Raw genomic sequence first — 15,189 nt, forward strand, 5'->3', positions numbered from 1 at the left:
ATCGTTAAACATTTTCTTCTATTTGATAAAACTTGCCTATTTTGCAGCAGGTGTAAGCCTCCTTCTCATATTACACCCGCAAATGTGTGCGCAGCTGAAAATGAGCACGCACTCACATCCGCTACCAGCCACTCGATTGGCTGACATGTGTAGCGAAACCGCGCAGCTCTGGAGTAGCACGATATTGACCCACACACCAATCGTCAGAAGCACATTCACACACTCAGGCAAACAGACAGTTTCATGACTGGCACTATGTGACGAAGAGGCCTTTTTAAACACGCGTGGCACCGTCATTTTACTACCCTACATGATGCATTCCCATTTTCCTCATCTAGGTAAGTGTTCAATTAATTTTGGTCGAGCTTTACAAAATGCAATTATTGTCCCGGTCGGAGCCTTTCAAGAAGACCTAGTAAACAACTAGAACCATCACCAGAATCTAATTTATGCCATGATTAAGGGTTGCATTTTAAAACATCATTTTAAACTATTCATCGCATTGTCCGTTTATAAAGTAGACACTTCGGTCGTGGCCCATGGGAAGTTAGAATCCGTCCAACACTTTACAAACAGCATTAGGCATTTTTCTCAAGAAGGCATTTGAAACAATAATTTAATTTCGGAAATGGATGGCATATTACCTCCAAAACACTAATCTTATTGTAGTTAGGGCACCTTTTAACAATGCTAAACCTACGGTCAAATGCTTTTAATATTAAAACTTCGATAAGCGAAAGCATTTTCGCATAGGGAGGACCCTACTGGGCATCTCTTTCAGCAAACACAATCAACGTTGGATGGAGATGATAGAATATGTATTAAAGATCAAAACATCCAGTGTCAGGAGCACAAGTTTATTCAAGGGGAAAAAAGGACTTTTGCAAATTTAAAATCCTTACGTCACACCTGGGTTTTGCTCCCCTAATAATGAGCACACAGATGCACACCATCTTGCTTCATCCACTTGGATTTTCATTGGAGGACTCATGCTGCCTTAAACAAACGTAAATTGGAACTTTAAGATTTACGAATATCGCCTCGTGACCCATCAGGTACAGTATCCTATCGGCCACATACTGCAAAACGATTGCTTAACTCATTCATCAGTGCGATCTAAAAAAAAGATATAACTAGACTTAAACCCATATCAAAGTAGTTATTCTTCTATAGCCCCAAAACGATTGCTTAGCTTGTTAAAATATGGCTATTTCATATTTTGAAATGAATATTTAATTGTGATTTTCTTCACGCATCCATTCAGTAGTTATTGTTAGCTTTAATCACGAATCGTAAAATTACCAAAAAATATGAATTTAGCCCCGATTGCAAAGTAGTGTATTTGAAAAACGCAGATATTCTGCGGCAGTCAAATGTCACCTTTCACCAAATATTGTACAGTTATCAAATTTTTGAGTAATTTTGACTAAAGTAGATAAAAAACTTAATGTTCGTGTCATTTTAAGAAATATTTATCCAAAAACGCAATATTGTCGATTAAATGTAGAATAACGTGGCCAAAACAAGGAAAATAAATATGGCCGGTGATTCCAGAATACTATACGTACACTTCACTTAGTATGCAGGAAAAGGTTAGCAAATTGAGCTGGCTTTTTGGAAAGGGAAATTCCCAACTGCTAATGACAACTTGCCCTTTTTCATGAGACATAGAGGTATGTTTTGAGTCCTAAAATTTATTTTCCCAGAAATACTGCCTTACCGTTGTAACTTGCATTATTATTGCTAGTGTATTGCATGGTTTTGAATCAATGCCATTTTAATAGCTTTGCAACCGGGATGATAATGACCTGAAGGTTTAAGGTGTATATTAATGCCTGGTGATTTGTGTTCAAAAAATACTGTCGTTTAGTAACGATGGCCTCTCCAACTTGGCAAAACTTTAATTTCGTGACCTACTACTAGGATTAGAAATTGCATTAATAACTAAATTTTAACATGATTAATTAACCAATTCTAATAGTACTATTCAGATGGCGTTTGATTTTTGTTCCAGCGAAGTGTAGCGGGTGCTCCATTAGTATGAAGGAAAATTATGCAAGCTTACTTAAATGAACGGGATGTCACTAAATAAATTAAAAAAACGGGGAATAAAATATCCACATATAATATCATGTCTAGAAAGCGTTTAGCGAAAATCAAGGCGTGCTTGAAGCTTTTTATTTACAAATCGAAACAGAATGACTGAATTCGACTTCGAGTGAACTGACAAACTGACCAGTCTACCTCCAAAAAATGGATAACATTTTAAAGCTTTTGGAATAAGAGTGCTGACGTTTGACTCAAACGATTTGACATGTACCATGCATTGCATAACAGAAGCGAAGTATAAAATACACCCCCTTTTTTTACTAAACGTGCCACCTATATGGATTAAAAGCTGAATGAAAAACAAGGTTGGTAGCTGCCAAGTGATGGGTAACTTTGATGTAGTCACAGTTATCCTTTAAGTCGTAACTTTTAACTATATTTTCAATTTTAAATAATAGTTAGCCGCTTAAGTATCAGCTACATCGGAATATCCAAAAATATGCAGGGAATAGTGGGAATAGTGAGAGGTCATAGGAAACACTATGGTTAGGTCACAACCCGCATTGAATTGAATTATGCTGTCGCCGAGTGCGTATGAAAGATAAATGCTTGCAGTAAGGAAACATGTCTTTCATGGAGGCGAAGGTAGCGCGAAGCATTACGGTTTGAGTGTGCACGAAATATTTTTGATGTTACTAGATATGGGTATAAACTATTATTAGTAATAATAGGTTGTATTTCTTTTAAATCACTAATCGTAAGAACTAGTTATTATACGCTACCACTTCAGATAAATCACGTTCTAGTCATTGAAAATTTCACACTACTACCTTAATGCTTCGTGACAAGATGGCGTGTAAGGCCAACACACCACATCCAAGAGCTGCTCAAATGCACCATTGAATATTTGGAATAAATTATCATCGGTCTTCTCACTTTAAGGAATACTACCCTTCGTGCTATTGGTATGCCTGAACTTCACATGTTTGGGATCTCTTCGACTAAGTAGACGGTCAGGAGGCCATGAGAGAGAGTACGAGGCACCTGAGATCAGCATACGCTCTGTCTCACCGCACTGGCTCAACATTCAATGCACCATTCCCAAGAGCTCTTCCGAGTTCAAGGTCTTTGTCACCTGTCCCGCCCTTCCATCTCCCTGCTACGAGAATTGCCTCCCCACCCAATCCTGCTCGGAGTTCAGCTCTGTGAACGCAGAATGCTTGCCTGACAGAACCGCAGTCAACTGCACAGAACTGGTGAATTCAGATGGAAGCAAGTTGACGAGCCTCTGGATCGATAAACGCAGCCCACGGCTTCACGGCTCTTGGGTTTGCACAAGCCTTGGCGTGAAGAGTACTGTTGCCAATGTAGGAGTATTACTTTTTGTGCAGTCTTACATCAATTTGGCTCACGCATTTGTAGCCGCTCATAGTGCAAGCTTTATAATTTTTTAAGCACCCATGATGTGGTAAAATCACTTGCCAATTACTAGCTAGGATTATGAACTCATGAGAAAAGTGGTCTATATTTGCTTCATCGTCTATTGAAATAAGCATATCCAAATAGACCTCTGTAGTGGGCATACTCATGTGGATAAGATTACTGCCCTAAATAAATATTGGAGCTGTGTTCAGATTCCAAGCGAATGGAATCGTACTAAAATCATTCTCCATTTGGAAGCACATACGCTGAAAAAGAAAGCAACAAACAATGGAATCCCCGGAAGTTGAAGAAAGACTTTAACCGGTCCATCAGCTAAGTGGTTCACGCTTCACACTAGATTCCTCCTTTCCAATTCAGGTAGTACCGGAACTGGAAGAAACACCAGTCGTTCCTCCAGTTCTGGAGGTGCTGGAAGAGTCACCGTCCCTTGGCAATGCTAAGACTGTGCAACCGGATAATTTGAAGAACACAGTCGGGCAGATGGAGGAGAATGGAAAACCTCCATTTTATCCTATTACATGTAAGTATTTACTGCGTATCCATATGAAACATCAAGTTGTGCGATATTACCGTGTAAAACGATTTTAAAAAAGCAGAGTTAAAATAACCGTACAATTTCTCAAAATTCATCTTTCTACTTACAGACGAAGATTGAGTATGCAATCGGTGGCACTAATTGTAGCATGATCTGGCAACTAAACATATGTTTAAGTCCGCTGAAATAAATTTACTGCCCTGGAACAGAAAAAATATTTCTCAATTTTGCATTGGAAGGTTCTTTAAGGTTGCGTCCTTGACAACTCTTGTACTCAAATCCAAAAAATTATTATTTTGTAGCACATCTTTCACGAACTCCCTGGATATTTTGCCTGATTGCAATTTTCATTATCTCCGTTACGGTGAACATTATTTTGTGGTGTAGATGGTGCCTCGTATGCTTCTTTACGGGTAAAGTTCATACATTCTTATTATTTTTGAAATTACTGTGGTGAAAAATAGTTGGTTGTAAGTAAACAAGCTTAGGTATTCGACGCTTGCTTATCTGCCATTTGCAAAACTAGACACTAAAGTTACCTAATTACCATTAGAAAACCTCCACTTAAATAAATGACATTTAACTAAATAGGTATCTAGTCAATAAAACGCCCTACTGAATAATGGAATTTTGAGATCATGGGTTTACAAAAACATTTTTAGAATTTTGGAAGTAGAAAATGTGCATTGTGATGATAATATACTTTTCTAAAGTGACTATAAACCCACTAAATATTAGAAATTCCTATAACACTGATATTGATTTACTTAGCTCTTTACAATGGGTTTTTTCCATCAATTCCATAGCGCGTCGAAGAAAGTATAATGAGGACCAAAAAACTCTCGGCGATATGATATGTCTTCCCACGCAAATGAGTCGAACTCAGTCAGGGCTCTGGGAGAACGACGTCTTTTCCAGTCCTCTCATCGATGACCCGGGGGAGCCCTGCTACCTCAAGGAAAACTTAAGCAAATTTCAACGTTTTGGAACGTTTGGTCCGAGCAACTTTGCATACGAACAGTCTCAGCTACAAAATCAGACTGACCTCACCGAAATGGCATTTCCCGATTATTTCAATACACTGCAGCCTTGCCAGCTGTGGAGGACCCGGAGTGCTGTCGCAACATTTTCGCCCGGAAATCTCTCTCTCACCGGTGGCCATTCTCAAAGCGATACAGGCTCTCTCAACCAGGTGACTTCCCAAAGCAATTTTCCACCACCTCCACCACCGCCGCCACTTCCACCTAATCAATCACTGCATGGAACAAAGGAACCAAAACAACCTCTGCGAATTAGCACGAATCCGGCTCTTGGAATCGCCACAGTTTACGACGACGTGGCTAGTAGCTCTACAATAGCAGTGGTTTCAAAAGATGCAAAAAAACCAAGTATGCAGTTGGAACCGCACTTGCCCAGCTTGGTAGAGCTTGATAAGCCGGAGAAACCATCAAATGCAGATGCATATCAAACCTAAGACCAAGAGATTATGGAGGCATTGGTGTTTCAGGTTAAAACACAAGTGCACGTCACAAGTAAATAATCCGTGTATTCTTTGATATGCAGTTGGGTGTATTGTCAATTTTTTGGATGTCAAATATAAAATTAATATAGCGAATAACACATTATGTAGGTGTTTATTTGTTTCAAAGCAAGAGTTTGGCAGCAGTTTTGGTGCGACCGAGTGGATAGATCAGTCGAACATTATATATATTTGTAATACGATAGTGGTTTATCCCTCGGTTCTTGTGAGGCGCCACTTTTGTACTTCGAATTAGCCCCCTTGTACCTCGCCGGGTGGGCTGGCCTTTTGGGCCATGCCAATAGCCCAGACACCTTCTCCGTGCTGAATATATATATTCTGCCCGAGTATTGTGTCTTCTGTCGTCTTAAGGGAGTCTCGGGACGCTACATTGGTGGCAGCGGAAGGCGAACTCGATCTTAGAGGACATGTATCCTGATTTTCCACTTCTGCGTGACAAGCCTTAGTGGTGCGGAAGAAGTACATACGCTACGGATGGGAGAATGGTGATGACCCCTAATAGAAGGGTTGATGTTGACGTCTACCTTCGGCATCTCTCCCAGTCCCGTGTTCTGCAGAAAAGCTATTAACAACTGAAGCGACACTAGCCGACGCAGTTCCCCGTTGACGTTGAGGTCAAGTATCCCCTCAGTTGCGCACTAATTTGGTGACTGGCACGGTCGACTCGTGGGTGTTTCTTTACTGCACCGACTACGTTGTAATGGCTGACGCGGGAGGTTGACCTGTGGGAGCGCCGGGGACGACGCTCAAAAGAGGAGGGAGGCTATGTAATACGATATTGGTTTATCCCTCGGTTTTGGTGAGGCGCCACTTTTGTACTTCGAATTAGCCCCCTTGTACCTCGCCGGGTGGGCTGGCCTTTTGGGCCATGCCAATAGCCCAGACACCTTCTCCGTGCTGAATTTATATATATTCTGCCCGAGTATTTTGTCTTCTTTCGTCTTCAGGGAGTCTCGGGACGCTACATATTCATTCACAAAGTGGTGCACGGAAGACACAATAGGGAATATATGTAGGGCTTTTCAAATTGTTTAACGCATACACAACCAAAAATTCGTAAATTATTTTTTGCTAAAGGCTGCAATTGTCATCGCATTCCTTAAAGTCACGATTGTAGTTTATTTTCCTTGAATTTTGTGAAATAATATTTAGTAAATGGCAAAGTGACTGTAATGTAAATCAATGTGTAGAAAAATTAGATTTTTTGCTTTTTATATGAACACAAGCTAATTATAAAGAACCAATGTGCATAAATAGTTAGTATGCAAATTGCCTTGTTTAGTCGTGCTACCTTTTCTTTGCTTAAATCCGGGTGCGCTATATGCGTGGAGGCTTTTTGCAGTATTTGGACTCAAATGGATCTTCCTACGGAAAGTGGACTCAAGGTTCCGCTCGTCTATTTTATCCTTTCAGCCACCTTTTTAGATCGTTGCACGAATATTAGCTCGCGAAAATCCCAGTATATTCGAAGCCTTGTTTGCGGATCCAGTTGGATCAAAGTTTGGCCCTGATATTGCTGATTTCGCCTTTTATAAAAATGCGTTCTCGCTGAAACAGAATGTCTTATTTGATACAATTTTAGTTCATATTTTTCCATCTTATGTTGATGGTAAAAAAACGGGGGGGCTGGAGGGCAAATGCATTTTCATCGATACGGATTCCTCCTTCCCCCTCTTGGCATTCGTCTCATTCATTGAAAATTTCTTGTCTACGCGCTACCCATCGACTCCCCATTCGAATATGGTCGACGAAGTACACGAATACCTGGCTCTCATCTCCTAGATTTTGAGTCGATTGTATGTGGTGAACGCGCGCACCACCGTCGAATGCATCCTCGCCTTGCTGACCCTACGCGATATAATAAAGTTCGACAGGAAATACCTATTGGTTGTCGGTTCCATATCTGCTCGTTTTGGACTGTTTCCAAAAAAAGAGATCGCAATAGCCGAGCTGTTGTTCTTTGATTTTCTGAAGTACATTGTCGACACTTTCCACATCCAGTGCATATGTATCCGCATGCTTCCCTCGACCAAGGTGGATTTTCTTTCTCGTTAAATTGCTTATTTTTAGGACGTGAGGCACAGCACAGTACCTCTCTACTATCGTCCAACCCAGCGCGTTGTGTTTCGAGGCACAGATTCCCAAAGCCAGCCAGTGAAAGTTGAAATAACTGAAGGAGACAGACCCGCATTCATTTCTATCTTTAAAAATTTTTCCAGAGTGCAACTACCCACATAAAAACTACATTATTGTTTATTCATTTTTGTATGGCAAGGGGCCATATACGCATGCTCAATATTTCAACAACATTAATTTACGTAGTCAGACAGACCTCGCAAGTGTTCTGTGCCGAGATTTTGCAATATTGAAAAATATCATTTGCATGGACGCGATGTGCTGATAGTTGTAAGTAAGGATGCGGTGTTGCCATAGTAAAGAGTAAAAAAATAAAGATCGCCAACATTGGTGAATCAGAGCGGTCCATTGGCGGAGTATGGGCTTGCCTCCGAGCCTATGGTATCACCAGTCTGAAATACACTCCGATGGCGTCCGCCGACGTCGTCCTCGGTTCGGCGCTGACCGGTAAGGAAAGTTGTTGCTTGCTCGCTGGTGTCCATTGCCACTGGCCCAGCAGACGTAGGCGGCATTATGTTGCCAGGCTGCCTGTGGAAGTCACTACGTAGAAGTTCCATAAGAAGGGAGTTTGCGGAAAGATAGGGTGAAAGGTCCTTATCTACGAGGAGCTCGCGAGCCATCGCGCTAGTTCTTTGTAGTTCAGGTATCCTCACGAAAAGCTCGGTAAATTTGTTGGGAACATCGGCGCATGATGTCGAGTTGTAGTCCATCAGCAGCTGGCTTACGCATTCCTGGAATTGCTTGACCTGGCGCACCGCTTTGAGATTGGCGAGGTCTCCTTGCATTAGAAGGAACACTTTTAGACACGCGAAATCGATGAGTCCAAAGCGAAGACGTTTAAGGTCCTGGGTCAGACGAAGTAAACTGTCCACGAGACCCTCGGCGCCCATCTCACGGGCGGCGTCGAGGTTGATGCACTTCGTCGAGGTTAGCCGAATCTCCTATTAAATAAGCAGGTGGGTGGTGAGTTTGGGACTGCCTCGGCTGCATGCGCATCAGTCCAATCAAATGTACCATGCAACCGCTAAGTACGTACAGAGACCACTCAGGCGAAATGTTGCAGACACTGAACAAGTGCGACAAATTGCATAGTAATTAACTAACATGTCGAAACTGAAGGAGGGAAGCCATCACGGCATCGTCTTTGAGTCCTGATTGAGAATAACGCGAATGCGAAAGACCACCTAAATGAGATTTTTCTAGAAGTCGCACTCATTTTGGATAAAAGGCCGCCGCATCCCCCGAGCATTTGGCATACGCTATGCCTTCAAGATGTCAAGTATTGGATGCCTCGTTACACTCACCACATCTTACGAGATCGATTTTGAATGTTACCACCAAGATGGTGTAAGGTGGTCGAGAGGTCGAAATGTATTTAGGGTTTGCATCAACGTTGAAATTTTAAATAAAAAGCCCAAAAGACAAGAAACCCACCGTTGGTGTTGGAAGTGACTTCCAACAACAGTCTAAGCAAAGAAGATCCGCCCAACAATTTTGAAGAAGCAATATCTGATCATCTGTATCGAGGTTACTGAAGACTGGAAGTGCCCGGGACCATCGAACAATCCGATATAGACGCTGATCGGCCAGATTGAGCAGAGCTCGATAAACAGCTGCTTCCTCCTCCGTTACGTTGGGAGGTAATGCGCCGACACCGATTTGAGAGGCATCAGTGCTCTCAAAATCCAGCCGTTCCTCTGGCTCAGATTCCACTGATTCTTCAACTTTGATAATCTCACGAAGTATCTAAAGGCCATAGAGATAAATATATCTGATACCAAAATACATGGTGAATGAAAATGAGATGGGTATGAATTATATTACATTTTGGCTTGTCGTTTCCACTATGGTCAGTCCCGGAATTTGGCCCGGTACACAAATAACGTGATTATCAGTAGAGTAAGCCCATGACAATGTTGAAAATGCGGGTACATCGTATAGGGAATAATTAAAGGTGAGAAATTGGACAAACTGCGAATCGGAGTATGACACGTGAATTCACTTGGTTTGCGCCAAAAAGTTTGCTGTTTATCGTACACCTCACCTTGGGCATATCGATATTTTCTTGGGTTCGTACCGGGAGTCTATAGACTGATTCATCGTGGAAGGTAGAGGACGAGGCCGGACCGCTGCCTCCAGTATCCTCCAACACTGCCGGGTCTAAGTAAACCCCACCACCAACATCCTCAGAGGCGGGTATTTCGTAGGCCACGCCGCTACTGACACCAAGGGACATTATGTGCACGCCATCAATTTTCGAGAACGGCTCGTTCGCAACACTTGAGGTGGTACTAACAACGGCGGCGTTAGGAAGAGGTGCAATAGCGGGGAGAGTCGAGACTCCACCTGCAGAGGTTCCTTTCAATTCACATTTCACCTCGCCTCCTCCGGAGGCACGCGCAGCTAGCTGGCGCAGATAGCGCGACCCCGGATACATACTGCGACCGCCACGAGTTCTGTCCGAGCGAATTGCTACAAAATGGTAACATTTGGGTGGGTACTGTCGCGCCCGATCCGCTCCATCTAATGAAAACCAATCTTAATATTTCGATTTTGATTGTCCATAGGAGGAATTACACACCTTCCATCCGCATCCCTTTCTCAAGGCACTTGACGAAGCGGCAGGCAGGGCATTTCTTGCGCGAGGTGGCCGTAATATCACAAAGGGAGGTCGGTGTAGCCATGTGACAGGCATAACGTTTCGAGTTCTGCACGGTGCGCTTGAAGAAACCCTTGCATGACTCGCAGCAAAAGATACCGTAATGATAACCCGATATCTTGTCCCCGCAAATTGGGCAAGGGCCTAACTTCTCAAATTGCTTAACGTATTGCTGCCACGAAGACTCCTTCTAAAGTGACAAGAATTAACATGGAAGTGGATTTGAATAGTGTTAGAGATAGACCCTCTGACAGAGGTTTATATCAAAACATACCCGATCTAGAAGGGTGATTACGCAAAAAAAACAATGCAACAAGGTAACTCCAAACCAAAAAAAACTAGCCTCCAGATCTTCTAGTCCACAGAAAAACAAGAGATGTGAGCCTTTTCCATACTTTCCCAATGTGTAAATGATTAGGATCCAAAGTTATAGGAAATAGAAAGATGTGGCGAGAGGTCCCAAACCCACCCCCGAGGAACCAAGGCTACTACCCCGTGACACCCGAACGGATGATGTTGAAGTGTTGGTAGAGAAAGTGGCAGAGGTGGCGGCAGCTGCAATTGCGGGTGGTGCCGGCGGAAGGCGATTGTTGTGCTGCTGAACGAAAGGACGCACGGGCACAATAGGAGCTGGATTTTGATGTTGCTGCTGCAGCACAACCACGCTACGCTCACCGTCCTTTAGCATGCTGGCTGTTTTCAAGGAGAAACTACTGATCGGTGTGGAAGTTGCCGATGGATTGTTCGCGTGCTGCAGTATGATATCTGTAAACGATGGAAAATACAAATTACAGCAAAAAGGATTCCAACAACTACGAAAATACAATGGCGGTACTCTTCTAATAAGTAATAACCACTGCTAATAACTGCATCGTTGCATAGCTGGGAGCAATAACAATCCATATTATGAGCAACAACTTTTAATGACAATAAGGTCCGAAGAACGTTATAACACAAATACCACACTACTCTGCATCGACATTCTATTTATCGTATCAAGCAATCCCAAGCGCGCACAGAAGGAAGTGCAGGGAGTACTGCATCAGATGCAACTGGAGAATTAATTGCAGTCTAGAGCAGAATGGATTTTAAGGTCGAACTACACTGGAACCGAAAAGGTGCATGTGACGAATCATTAACACCATATCGATTTCACATTTTTGGAAGCACAGATAATGATGCGGTCTACTAGTTAAATGTAAGTAGATAAAAAGATCTAGGCTAAGCGACTCACGCTGGCCGCCCTGATTGACAACACGAATTGGAGCTGAAGTAGGGGATGCAACAGAGGAAGAATTTAAAGGAGCAACACTAATTTGCTGCGTCTGCTGAGTCGCCGGTATGAGAATATAGGCAGGCTGCTGTGTCTGGCCCGACTGCTGCAAATGCTGACCATTACTTGATGTCAAAATGTGATAGGTTGCTGGGGTTCCCGAACTCTTATGTTCGGTTTGGCCTTGTGCGGAGACGGATTGGTTATGGACATCACTTTTGGTTTGAATTGGTCCGTTCGCTGTTTTGATAAACTACGATCAAAAAATGACCCAATACTCTAGGGCAGTCAAGAAAACATTATGAAAACTATCAAATGTCAACTAAAAAACCCACTTGATGTACACCCAGCCAAAATATTATTGGAACAAAATCCCCAATAAGTGGAGAACCAAGATAAAGCGCATACGAAAAAAATATGCCAGAACAAAGTCCATCCGCGATATCGTGGATAGATTATCCCAAAATGCATATGAAGTGGTCGACATTATAAGACTAAAACTTACGGTGGTTTTTTGCAAATTACTAGGTACACTAGTGCCCGATGCCTGCTGAACAGTCACATACTTGATAGAATGAGTCTGCTGTTGCGGTGCCTTCAAAGAACATACTGATTGTTGATCAGAGGTCTCATCAGAACCTCCTTCTGACGGCCTTTCCTTGCCTTTTTCTTGACTACCTTTAACCTACAAGCAATAAATAGGTTCAGATTAATCGTACGCACATTAACAATGAACCTACCTCTATGATGATTTTGCCATCGTCTTTAAGTTGGCCAGATTGGGAAAGGTGTACAATTAATTCCTGCATCTTTTGTTGACTAATTGAGTTCCCTTGCATACTTTCGGGAAGCTGTATTGTTACATGAGTTGCATCCAACTTCGCCCCTGAATCTTGCAAAGAAGAGAGGTCATCGTTGTTTGCCTCAGCTACTTCATTTCCCTTAGTATCAGATCTATCTGAGTCGGAGAGACCGTACCGAAATGACGCTGACATCACTAATTTCGATGAGTATCTAAAGATAGGTGGTCAAAGACAACTCATTCCTGTGAAAAACAATGTGACTTGTCAAGGTAAAAACATAAAATCCAGTGAAGCATGTCATCAAACTTAGTCACAAAGAAGTGCTGGATTTTTGGAACGCTGAGTACACGATCGTCATTGCAAACGTTCAAAGCGGGAGCGTCTAATCTGCTGAAATAAGCGTTTCGACAAGAACTTGCCCTAATTTTACATGTACCCATCACATTAAAGAAAATTATGGCATAAGTTCAATTCGGTTGGGGACTGGATTTGGAATGATTGCGGACGACGTAAAATGCGACTTGAAGGTACAATAAAGCATTAGCTCCCTCTGACCAAGGTCAATGATCAAATCGCGCCGAACGCCACAGTGTCCTACAGCGCGACCTTAAGATGTGACCTTCGAAAATGTCGATGAAATAAGAGCAAATCCAATAGATTAAGGTAGAAAAATGACGCAATAAACATAGTAACCGCTAATACAGCTGTTGGGGAGCACTAGATTCCCTTACATCGGAGAAAGAGTCCGTATTCGCTACTGATGGCCGCCGAATTTGGATTGCCCTTGACGCAATCCAAAACAAATTTAAACAACTTATTAAATCAATCAAGCCAAATATGTACTGTCATTTTGCTACAAAAAAATATTCTGATTACGCATATCATTTAAAGATCTATAATTTCGTAATTTGAAATTTTATTAAATATTTAAATCTCCGAAAGAGATAAAGGCATGCATATTCACCGCGAAACATTTTATCATACAGAAAAGCTTTCCACTTTCTTTCCTGGTTTGACTACCCATTAATAAAACAATAAAATACTTCTGCACCCAATCCTACATCTTGTATATTTTTATTTCACTTATTATCCTATGGTATCCCTCCCCTTATACCTGATGAATTCCACTTTTTTCTCATCGTCACAAAATCTGTACGCCTTTGTTACACCTCCATTCACAATTCAAAAAAATCTGCAGTTAATTGCTCCCAAGTGTTGCTTTAATTTTCTGCCCCATCCGTAGGTTGTGTGGTATCTATTCATTAGCCCTAGCCCACATTATGGCTTAAATTGATCATATTTGAGGGTCCCCATTTGATTAGGCATAACGTATAAGGATTTCCAGTTATAAGTGCCGAAGACAAACATAATAAATACATGAGAGCGAGTTCTAGCAACTGCTGACAAGAGTACCTCTCCTCGATTTTACGTCTTATAATAGTATGAAGAAAAGTCTATGCATAAAGATGAATGTAAAAATGGACGACATTTTAGTTAACATTGCTTGCCTTATGACAACGCTCACGATAAATTATTAATCCGCTGGACCAAGTGTATGGCCTTATTTTTTATTAACTCTATCACCTAGTTAAGTACAATAAAACGATATTTCTCCGCAACAGGGGGTCTTGTTAATCCATTCAAATGATCACTTGTATTCACTTCATCTTGGCATTCTTCTATTCTGAAGTTAGTGATGATGCAGTTCATGATTCGAGTGATCACACGCGTTGCAAACACAAATCCAGGACAAGCACGTGAACCTAAACGACAAGATAATTTTAATACGTAGCAACCAAAATTCAATAAAAGCAAATCATTTTAGTGTCTTGTGGATTGTAATTGGGGAGGTTAGGCTTAAATATATAAGGATCCCGGTTAATGGGGATCTTGTGATTGACAGACGGCACATCAGCAGCCGCGGTATTCATAAATCGCGAGTAAGATGGAATTAGTTTGTTATTTTAACTGACTTGCATGCCTTTTTTACCTTATTGGAATTTGTTTTTCATTTGACATGCTACAAATACACCAAATACAGGACATGTCATACACTTAACATACCCTAAATTGAATTCATGATATAAAGCCACCTCTTAGATCCGATAAAAAGCCCTAACTCCTTTAAAGATCGGTACAAAACCAAAAAACACTCACCGACAGAGAATGGCATAGCTGATTCGCATAGGTACATCCTGTGTTTTACACTGTTATTTGTCACACATGGGCAGCCATTATTGTTGATCTGTGTCAAACTTCTCAGTTGTGACTGGTGAACAGCGAAGAGGTTAAAGAAGACAACGCTACCCTTAGGGATGAGGTAGCCGCCAACATGGCTGTCGAAGCGAGCATAGTGGGGCAGAGCCATGGGGACCACGCTGGCCAGACGGTGCACCACCTCGAGGTGGGACTCGGTAAAGGTCTCTGTGGACCGTATTTCCAGTCTCTTAGTGGCAAGTGCGTAGCAGCTCCACACAAGTGTGAGGGTCGTTGTGTCCACGCCTGCAGCCATAATCTCAAACGCTAGTCTATTCGTATCTGCCTCTACAACCGTGTTACATTTATATCCTTAGGTGGCTTTCCCAAACCAGCTTGGGACTTCATCTGGCTAGCAACATGGAATGTTGGCTTATCAGCTCATTTGAGAACAAAACGCGCAGATAATGTGTCAACATTTAATGAACAACCGAATTCAAAGTGTGAACTGCCTCCGTGAGAATGTTTAATCAGCATTTTTAACATAGAAGAATA

The 15,189-nt window shown here is 42.0% G+C and overlaps 2 protein-coding genes across 2 annotated transcripts; one reads left to right on the plus strand and one right to left on the minus strand. All coding sequences in view use genetic code 11, as the record gives it.

The window, feature by feature from the left end:
• Window positions 1-313: 313 nt before the first annotated feature.
• Window positions 314-7,622, plus strand: EGR_10233 (hypothetical protein; the record flags this gene model as incomplete). Its single annotated transcript, XM_024499482.1, has 7 exons — window positions 314-338; window positions 2,992-3,416; window positions 3,850-4,012; window positions 4,330-4,440; window positions 4,834-5,447; window positions 6,993-7,319; window positions 7,350-7,622. 7 exons carry the CDS (start codon window positions 314-316, stop codon window positions 7,620-7,622), a joined length of 1,938 nt encoding a protein of 645 aa, XP_024346091.1.
• A 416-nt stretch (window positions 7,623-8,038) lies between these two features.
• On the minus strand, window positions 8,039-14,950 carry EGR_10234 (Nuclear receptor subfamily 5 group A member; the record flags this gene model as incomplete). Its single annotated transcript, XM_024499483.1, has 9 exons — window positions 8,039-8,644; window positions 9,138-9,449; window positions 9,748-10,175; window positions 10,285-10,552; window positions 10,832-11,127; window positions 11,597-11,888; window positions 12,141-12,320; window positions 12,376-12,593; window positions 14,596-14,950. 9 exons carry the CDS (start codon window positions 14,948-14,950, stop codon window positions 8,039-8,041), a joined length of 2,955 nt encoding a protein of 984 aa, XP_024346092.1.
• Window positions 14,951-15,189: the final 239 nt, after the last annotated feature.

Source organism: Echinococcus granulosus (assembly GCF_000524195.1).
Source record: "Echinococcus granulosus chromosome Unknown EG_S00201, whole genome shotgun sequence".
Lineage (NCBI taxonomy): Eukaryota > Metazoa > Platyhelminthes > Cestoda > Cyclophyllidea > Taeniidae > Echinococcus > Echinococcus granulosus.